Source organism: Anopheles aquasalis, chromosome 3 (genome assembly GCF_943734665.1).
Source record: "Anopheles aquasalis chromosome 3, idAnoAquaMG_Q_19, whole genome shotgun sequence".
NCBI lineage: Eukaryota > Metazoa > Arthropoda > Insecta > Diptera > Culicidae > Anopheles > Anopheles aquasalis.
In genome coordinates this window covers 25,514,096-25,524,095 of record NC_064878.1, presented here as the reverse complement: position 1 = coordinate 25,524,095, position 10,000 = coordinate 25,514,096, and the positions used below count along the sequence as shown (strand labels likewise).

Below are 10,000 nucleotides of genomic sequence, written 5' to 3'. Positions count from 1 at the left end.
ACCACAAGCTGCCCGAGATCCACGTCGATCTTATCTTTCGCCAGCAGCGCATCCAGCTACGACCAACGCTTGAGGAAATCAAATCAAAGTACTACGCCCAGGTCCGTCGATTTATCGAGAAGCCGGTAAATTTTAAGGGGCTTTCCGATCAGAGTGGCACCCTGTTCCGGATCATGATCGAGCGGAACTATCAACACTTTGGGGTGATGTACGAAAAGGCCGAGATTGTGTTCCGTCAGCTGTTGGAGTTTCGCGACAGCTGGCTACCGTTCGTGGCGCTCGGTATGGTCGACCTGGAGCAGCTGTGTACCGTCCACTGTACGAGCTGGCAGCATTGGGATAACAACTTCCGGGCCTGTAAGCGCTTCAGCCAGCAGCTAGCTCGGATACAGGAGCGCGAAAAGGAAATCGATTGTCTAGTCGTTAACTATGCGCCACTGTGCGGCGACATAGAGTCACTCAGCCGTCGCTACTGGGAGGCACTGGTGGCCAGCTTGCGGACCTCCATCCTGGACAGCATCGCCGAGATACAGGAGTATCTGGCATACTCGTTCAATGTTTTGCAGAACATTCCCCAGGATGAGCTGGGCATTGCGGAGTCGAGCGCCAAGTACGAGAAAATTACGAGCGATCTGCCCAAGATGGGCGAGCTGATGAAATCGTTGCAAGGGAAGGATTCGTGTTTGGCGGGATGGTGTAAGGAGCGAGTTTCCGCGCTCGGTGGAATTGTCTTGCAGTGGAATCAGCTGCAGCCGCTGATTGACAACCATCAGACGCTGCTACAGGGTCGCCTCGACATCATTAAGGAGAACATTCTACGGCAAATCCATGAACTGAACGATGAGGCGGAAAAGTTTGCGATCCGCTGGGAATCCACGATCAAGGATCTGGAGGTACGGTCTTGGGGAGTAATCGGTATCATAGGTACTAAAAAACGTTTAACATCCTTGCAGACAAATGAAAATGCCGACATGACACTGTTCCGCGATCGACAAACTCAATGGAAGCAGATTCTTACACAACGGGAAACGCTCAAGTAAGTATGCGATCGGGTTTGCGGGCGACACAATCTGATATGATCATCCTGGCTTTTCTGCCTTGCAGCAAACAAACGGAAAAGTTTAACATCACCGTCCCGAAAGAATTCCACGAGGTATTCACCAAACTGGAGCAGGACATCGCGGAGCAGGGCAAGAACTGGCAGCAGTTCAACGAGTTTCTGCAGGACTTTGATACGGTGGGAAGCGAAGAGTGGACCATCTATCGGCGTCGTCCACACATTTTGACCGACTTCCTGGCACGCTGGGACCACGGTGGTGCAGGACTCGTTGGGCAGAACGTAGCGAACGTCGCCAGCACACGCATCAGCACCATAATCGATCGCTACCGGAGCGCCCTGCCAGTGCTGACCACTCTCCAGTCGGATGCACTGATCGAGAAGCACTGGGCGCGCCTGTGCATGCTACTGTCGATCGATTCCCGTTCGCTGCACGATCTCTGCCTTGGTGATGTCCTGGCAGCCAGTGATCGATTGCTGGAGCAGGCCGGCGAAATCCAGACGATCGTCCGTGGTGCTGCCTCGGAGCACGTGATCCGACAGGCGATCGTTGAGCTGGAACAGTGGGCTGCCACTGCCACCCTGAAGCTCATCGACTATACCGATTCGCGTGGTACGCCCTTGAAGCTGATCCGGGAGTACGTCGAAACGCTTAACAAGATCGGTGACAATCAGTTCCTGCTGCAGTCGGCTAAAAATTCGTCTGCCGCGTTTGAGTCGTTCTCGGATCAGGCGGACGTGTGGGAGGAGAAGCTGAACAATCTGGACTACATCGTGACGCATCTGAACCAGATCCAGAAGCGCTGGATCTACCTGGAGCCCATTTTCGGTGCCGGGACGCTGCGCAAGGAGGAGTCTGTGTTCCGCAGTATCGATAAGAACTTTCGCTACATCATGCAGGAGATTGCGATGGATCCGCGGGTTGTTTCGGTCCATCGTATCAACAACATCCTGTCGATTATCGATACACTGCAGACGCAGATCAGCCGGTGCCAGAATGCGCTCAGCACGTACATACGGGCGAAACGGGATGCGTTCTCGCGTTTCTACTTTCTCTCCGATGATGATCTGCTCGAGCTGTTGGGTCAATCGTCAAAGGAAGTGATCGTTCAGAAGCACATCCGGAAGTTGTTCCCCGGGATTTATCGGCTGATGATCGAGGAGGAACAGGTCGGTGAGGCCGGCGAGGTGAAGGTAATCGGTTTTGCCAGTGAAGAAGGGGACGAGATTCGGCTGACGGGTGTCGGCATACCGATCACCGGTGTACCGGTTGAACAGTGGCTCGGTAGTCTAGTGGAGCGAATCAAGGAAACACTGAGTGGTTTGATCGGTCAGTGTCTTCAGGTCGGTGATACGTACGAGCTCGAAACGATCGAACGGTTCCCGATGCAGATCCTTTGCCTGGTGGCGTCGATCAACTTCACGCGCCGCACGGAGAAAGCGATCGTTGGCATGCAGCTGCCCAACCTGAAGCAACACATTCAGAACGAGATTGCCCGCTACTCCGGTGCACTACAGCAGCAACAGCAACAGAACACTGAATCGATGCCTGGCCGACACTTGACCTGCATTAAGCTACGATCGCTGCTGATCGACCTGGTACATCACCAGACGACGGTGGACTATCTCCTGGCACACAATGTCACCAACCTGCACGACTGGTACTGGCTGCAGCAGCTCAAGTTTTACGCGTCGGGCCCTGGAGCCACCGCAGGCACCAACATCACAGTGCGCATGGTGCACGCCGAATTCCGCTACTCGTACGAGTTCCTCGGTAACTACAACAAGCTGGTCTATACCTCGCTGGCGCACAGTTGCTACCTCACACTAACGCAAGCGATGCAGCTAGGCCTCGGTGGCAATCCATTCGGTCCGGCCGGTACCGGTAAGACCGAGTGCGTTAAATCGCTCGGTGCCATGCTCGGTCGGTTGGTGCTGGTGTTCAACTGTGACGAGAACATCGATAGCGCGGCGATGGGCCTAATACTGTCCGGGCTGGCCCGGTGCGGTGCCTGGGGTTGTTTCGATGAATTTAACCGGCTGCAGGAGGCCACGTTATCTTCAATATCGATGCTAATCCAACCGCTACAACGAGCCCTTAAAGAACGCCTAACGGAAGTCCAGATGAACGGCGAGACGGTACCACTGGATCAGCACTGTTGCGTGTTCGTGACGCTCAATCCGGCCGGTGAAGAGTACGGTGGCCGCCAGCAGCTACCACTCAACCTACAGGCCCTGTTCCGTCCGATTGCCATGCAAGCCCCCCGTCCTCAACAGATCGCCCGAGTGACACTGTTCGTCGAAGGATTCCGATATGCCGATCGCATTGGCTACCAGATCGTGGAACTGTTCGAGTTGTCACAGAGAATTCTCTCCCGTCAGCGACACTACGATTGGGGACTTCGGGAGCTGAAAGCCATTCTGTCGGCTTGTGGTGGTGCTTTGACCGGTGGCGCCTCCTCCAGTGACACGGCATCGTACGAGCGAGAGGCCGCCATCGTGGTGAGCGTGATCCGGGCTAACCTGATGTGCCGTCTAACGGCCACCGATGCGACACGATTCGATGTGCTACTCGGGAACGTGTTCCCCGGTGTTCCCCTCACAGCCAGTACCGATGTGGAGCTACGTGGCGCCCTCCAGAGTGCCTTCGGAACCATCGGTCTGCAGCAGAACGAACGCCAAATCGACAAATGCCTAGAGCTGTACGCGCAGCTCCAGAAGCGCATGGGTGTGGTAGTGATGGGACCACCACAATCCGGCAAAACCACCCTCATCAACCTGCTCAAAGAAGCTCTGCTAGCGCAGGGTCACATCATCCGGCTGCATACAATCTCCCCGAAATCGATGGCCCGTGTGCAGCTGCTCGGTAAGCTCGATCCGGATACACGCCAATGGACCGACGGTGTGCTGACCTCGCTGGCCGTCGCCGTTAATGCCGAGAGCCGTAACGTTACCTCCTGGATCGTGTGCGATGGTGATGTGGACCCGGAGTGGATCGAAGCCCTCAATTCGGTGCTCGATGATAATCGACTCCTGACACTGCCATCCGGTTGGAGGATTCAGTTTGGACCGAATGTGAATTTTATCTTCGAAACACATGACCTGTCGACCGCTTCACCTGCCACCATCTCCCGTATGGGGATCATAAATTTGAGTGCTGCCGATCTACCGTACCAGCTGATCGTCGCTAGCTGGTTGGCCGGCCGAAACTCCAGCATGACGGATTCGACGGAACAGCTTGCATCGTACTGTGATCAGCATCTGTACCGAGCGCTGGATTGGATCGAACAGCATCAGGAGCGTCCTGCGGGCTACTCACTCGTGAGTCTCGCTCAGTCCGCCCTCGTGGCGATCGAGACAGTATCGGGTTCGAGCATAAGGAGTAGCGAACACTTCTGCACCGGACTGTTGTGTGGGTTGAGTGGTGTGCTGGGTCGGCAGGGGAGTAAAAATGCGCTCGCTAATCAGGTGTACGGGTGGGCTGATATCGCCGTGACGGATAGTGCGGTCGCTGAGTATCATTATTACAACAGTTTCCGTGATATGATCGAACTGTACGGCACGGACGACATAACGGGAGCGACGATCGAGGCAGGCAGCTACACGAACGTGCTCGTCAAGACACCGCTGATGAAGCTGGCCAGTGAGCTGCTGAAGCGGATCGTTGGTGCCCGGGAGCGTCAGACCGGTGCGCTGCTGTTGGTTGGACCGAGTGGCAACGGGAAGAGCTTACTGCTGCAAAGCATCGTCGCTGAGTTCGCCGGCTATCAGCTGGTAACGATCAACTGCAGTGCACAGCTGACGACGGCCAGCATCCTGTATACGCTCAAACAGAACTCGCTGATCGTGACGACGGTGAAGGGTAAGGAGTATCGACCGAACTATGCCCGGATTGTGCTATACTTGCGCAATCTCGATCTGTGTGCGGTCGATGGTTGGGGTACGTGCGAGGTGGTCGAACTGTTACTGCAGTTAATCCATCGCCACGGGTTCTACAGTGAAGGTGTTGAGTGGATCTGCGTCAGTGGGGTGCAGGTGTGTGCCTCGATAGCGGATCTCGAGAAGAGCGGCCTGTCGCCTCGCTTCCTGTCCGTCTGTCGATTGGTACGGTTCGGGTATCCATCGGAGCAGGATATGGAGAGTATCGTCCGGAGTATTCTGTTGCCGGTGTACAACCAGCTGGCGAAGGGGACGGTGAGGGTTAAGCTAGGCGAACTGGTGCGTTCGATCATCAACGTGTACTTGCGGATTAATGAGCGGTTCCAGCATAGCGATGCTACGCACTACCGTTTCACACCGAAGATGATCGAGAAGTGGATTGCCGGATTACTGTTCTATCCACAGGATTGCTTCGAGAGGGCACTCCAGTACGAATGCCGGCGAATCTTCCGCGATCGGTTGGTTATGCTGGAGCAACGGCAGCAGCTGGATGAGGTATTGCGCGATGAGTTCCGTGCACTACGACCGATCGATGGGAGTGAACTGTTTGCCCCGAAGGAAGGCACCGGTCAGAGGCAGCGTGGCGAGCTGGAGATGGTTTCACTGGAACAGTGGCATCAGACCGTCGACCACAGTGTTTCTATATGCAGTAAGTAGCTTGTACTCTCCCTTCAAGGACATGAACTGATTGAACTGTGTTTCACATTGCAGATGCGGAAAGTGTCATTGTGGACGTGCCGATGAGTGCAGCATTCTACGATACGGTGGCCGCAATCTGCCGGGCACTGGTGCGCCCTTCGGTTAATCTCGTCCTAGCCGGGCGTAGTGGTTCCGGACGGTTGCAAGCACTCTACGCGGCTTGCACGCAGCTCAACGTTAAGGTGGCGATGCCTCAGATGGCCCGCCAGTACGGTACGGCCGAGTTTCAGACCGACCTTAAGATCACGATGCAAAACTGTGCCCTCGAGGGTGAACCGGTGGTCTTCTGTTTGCACCATGCCGTCGCTAACTTCCTGCCCGATACGGTACGCACCTGTGAAGCCATCTTGGCCGGTGGTGAGCTGGCCGATTTTTTCGGTGATGATCTGGAGAACATTGCCGCTCCATTGAAGGCTCAGGCAGCACTCGAATCCTACCAGAGTTCACCGGTGGCTTACTTTGTGCAGCGTCTCAAGCAGAATTTCCATCTGGTGCTCGTCCTCGAGTCCGGTTGTCCGACGGTAAGAGCGCTGTTCGAATCGTATCCTGCGTTGTATCAGAAAACGGAAATGATATGGATGCTACCCGAGTCTTGCTCACGGGCGGACGATTTGCGCACTTACCTGGCAACGATCGTGGGTGTTGGCACTGGTGTTCGTGGAGAAACGACTGCGAGCTTGGTACCGGTGGCGAATGGTGAACACGTGGCGATACCGTTGCCCGCTTACTTTAACGATCTCATCGATCTGAAACTCTCGGAGTGGAGCTTGTGTCCTCTGCGGCGTACGCAGCTTCTGCGCTGCTACGGACACCTGTACGGACTGGAGAAGAGTCGCAAGGAGCAACACAAATCGAAGATCCAGATCGGTGTCGATAAGCTGTCCGAGACGCACCGAGTGGTGGAGAAGCTGAAGCTCGAAGCCGAAGAGAAACAGAGCGCACTGGCTGAGAAGCGCCAGCTAGCGAACCAATCACTGGACATGATCGCCAACACGATGCGCTCGGCCAACGATAAAAAGACGGAGTTGCTCGAGTTGCAACGCCAGACACAGGAAAGCAGCGAGAAGTTGATCGAACGAAAGCGAGCGATCGAAGAGGAACTGAGTTTAGTAGAGCCAGTTCTGCGTGAAGCGAGTGCCGCCGTTGGACAGATCAAAACGGAGGCCCTATCGGAGATCCGGTCACTGCGTGCTCCTCCGGAGATCGTGCGCGACATACTGGAGGGTGTGCTGCGGTTGATGGGCATACGGGATACGTCCTGGAACAGCATGAAAACTTTTCTGGCCAAACGGGGCGTTAAGGAGGATATCCTGTCACTCGATCCTTCGCGCATCGGACCGGAGAATTGTGCGGCGGTTGAGAAGCTGCTGGCGGCCAAGGCGGATTCGTATGAGCAGCGCAATGCGAAACGGGCGTCGGCTGCGGCGGCACCGTTGGCCGCCTGGGTCATTGCGAACGTCAAGTACGCCAAGGTGATGCAGAGCATTAAACCACTAGAACGGGAGCAGCATCAGCTGAAGGAGAATCTTGACCAAGCGGAAGCATCAATGCAGTCACTGTCCAGCGGACTGGATAACGTTAACGATACTGTCCGAGGACTATCGGAGCAGCTCAACGTCTACACACAGGAAGCTGCCATGCTTGAGATCAAGCTGGAAGATGCCAAGTAAGCTGGAGAGAACGATGAAACAGGATGCCATTTTGATTTGCATTCATGTCCTTGTCTTATATTCCCCAGAAACACGCTACACACTGCCGAAGTGCTGGTGCAGAGCCTGAGCAGCGAGTATACGAGCTGGAGCAACGAACTGGACGAGCTGAACCATGCCATCGCTCACCTGGACGGAAGAAGTTTCATGACCGCCCTAAACCTCACGCAACTCTCCCAAATGAGTCTTGAAACGAGAAGGTAATACGGTCACTATCGACATTACAAACGACCCCTAAACTCATTCGATCCATTTGCAGAGCATGTATGGCAAAGGTGGCCGAACTAACCGGTACTCCAGTGTTCGAGCTTGATCAGCAGTTGGTTAGCAATCAGGATAAGATCATTTGGGAGAGCATGGGCCTAACGGCTGACCAACAGTACCGTGAAAACGCCGGCATGCTATCCAAGTACTTTTCGCTACCGTTCTCCTCCACACCCGTTCCACTGCTCATCGACCCTTCCGAGTATGGCCAACAGTGGCTGGTCAACTATCTGGCATACCTGAACCGCACCACCGAACTGACGAGCCAGAGCGCGGAGCGGTTTGCGTACAGTCTCGAGCTGGCCGTACGATTCGGTAAGGTGCTGATCGTCAAGAACGTAAACTCGATCGATCCGCCGCTCCTCTCTCTGTTCTGCACCGCCGTGCAGAGCCGTTTCAACAAGCGGTTGGTGCAGGTCGGCAATAAAACGATCGATCTGCACGATGACTTTAAGCTGATCTTGATCACACAAAATGAGAATCTCGTGGCACAGATTGGCGCCGATCTGAGGGCACAGCTGATGGAGCTTCGGTTCACGACGACGGTGGCCGGCCTAACGGACGTGCTAACGTTCCGCTGGGTTCACACGAAGCAACCGGCGATCGAACGTAAGCGAACGGAGCTGCTGCAAGAGGAGGGCAAGCTGATGAAGGAGAAGCTGAACCTGCAGGACAAGCTACTTCAGGAGTTGTCGGCGGCCCAGGGTGATATACTGAAGAACGAACCATTGTTGGCGACACTGAACAGCATCAAGGCCAGTGCGGTGGCGATCGAGAAGTCACTGGGTGAGTTTGTTCAGGTGCGAGATACGATCATGGAGCACTACATACAGCGAACGGTGCTGAGCGAAATGGCGGCCAAGCTGTACATGGGCATACGAAGGTTCTATCCACTCAGCGTGACGAAGTATATTGCCATCTTTCTCAGCGTCATCGACAACGATAAGCATACGGGCCAGGAGGCCCTGTACAGTATTCTGGTGCGGCGTGTTTACTCTCTACTCAGCCGTAGCATCCCGAAAGATGAGCAGATCATTCTCGGACTGAACGTGTGCAAGCAAGCGTTCCCTGAGCAGTTGCCGGACCGGGAATGGGAATCGTTTGTCCACAACTTTACCAACGCTGACGCCGGTGGTGCAGGAGAGGAAAGGGGAATTCCTGCTTGGGTAAGACCGGAGCAGAAGGCCAAAGTGCTGGCACTGCAAACACTCCTTCCAGAGCTGTACCATCGGCTCGAACTGCACAATGAGTCCAAGGATTGGAGCCGATACACGGAAGGTGATGAAGCGGTCGCTCCGGTATCGCTGACCGAGTTCCAGCAGATTCTCATAGCACAAATCCTACGTCCGGATCTACTCATCCGCACCATCCACCGATCGGTGCGTAATCTGTTGGGATTGAAAACACTCTACAGCACCCGTCCGTCCGTTAAAGCGCTGGCAGAGGAATCGACACCAGCGGAACCGCTGTTACTGGTCACATCGTCCGGTATCGATCCGGCCGAGGAGATCCGTGAACACGCCCGCCAGACGACCGGCGTTGGGTTGGCAAAGTACAGCGAGTTCTCGATCGGCAAGGGCCTGGAGATGGAGGCACTGAAGCTCATCAAGGATGCCGCCAACACGGGTAGCTGGATCTGCATCAAAAACGTGCACACGGTGCCGACTTTTCTCGTGTCCACTCTGGATGATGCCCTGAAGACGGTTCCTCTGGCGGAAGGGTTCCGGCTGTGGTTGACTTCGGAAACGGATCGACAGATTGGGGAGGTGTTCCTCAAGAAGTGCCTCAAGGTACTGTACGAGCCACCGGCTGGGTTGAAGCACAAACTGAAGCTCCTACTCGAGCAGCACGATCTCGCGTCGATCGGTAGCAAGAAGCGGGACTTTAAGACGATCAAACTACACGTGGGACTGTTTCTGCTGCATTCGATCGTACAGGAGCGACGATCGTACATCCCTCAAGGTAGCTAGTAGGTGAGCTAGTTCCGCGTGTCCACCCCACTGACGCTTTTCCACTTTTTCGATTTAGGTTGGAGCAAGAGGTACGACTTTTCCGATGCAGATCTGCGCACCGCCATGGATATGATCCAGTACGTCGAAGCGGCCAGTGGTTCGATATCAGCGGGAGCAAAAATCCAGTGGCCCGTGGTACAGGGATTGTGCGAGAAGCTAAGTTACGGTGGTCGCATTGATAATGAGCAAGATTTTCAACGCCTCGAGCACCTGGTGCGTGAGTTTATCGATGAGAAGATCATGACGAGCCGTTGGCAACCGGCATTCCTGGGTATTACGGTGCCGAACTCGAGCCACATCGAGGATTACGTGAAAGCGTT

The 10,000-nt window shown here is 55.0% G+C and overlaps 1 protein-coding gene across 1 annotated transcript in view; it reads left to right on the top strand.

Moving 5' to 3' along the window:
- The window catches only part of LOC126576100 (cytoplasmic dynein 2 heavy chain 1), a 13,590-nt gene that overhangs the window by 2,517 nt on the left and 1,073 nt on the right, over window positions 1-10,000 (top strand). The window contains exons 7-13 of the mRNA XM_050237210.1: window positions 1-893; window positions 954-1,036; window positions 1,105-5,645; window positions 5,708-7,361; window positions 7,434-7,604; window positions 7,664-9,630; window positions 9,697-10,000. The exon at window positions 1-893 is cut by the window's left edge and continues 617 nt beyond it; the exon at window positions 9,697-10,000 is cut by the window's right edge and continues 715 nt beyond it. Coding sequence (XP_050093167.1) covers window positions 1-893; window positions 954-1,036; window positions 1,105-5,645; window positions 5,708-7,361; window positions 7,434-7,604; window positions 7,664-9,630; window positions 9,697-10,000 — 9,613 coding nt within the window. The remainder of the gene's footprint in view (window positions 894-953; window positions 1,037-1,104; window positions 5,646-5,707; window positions 7,362-7,433; window positions 7,605-7,663; window positions 9,631-9,696) is intronic.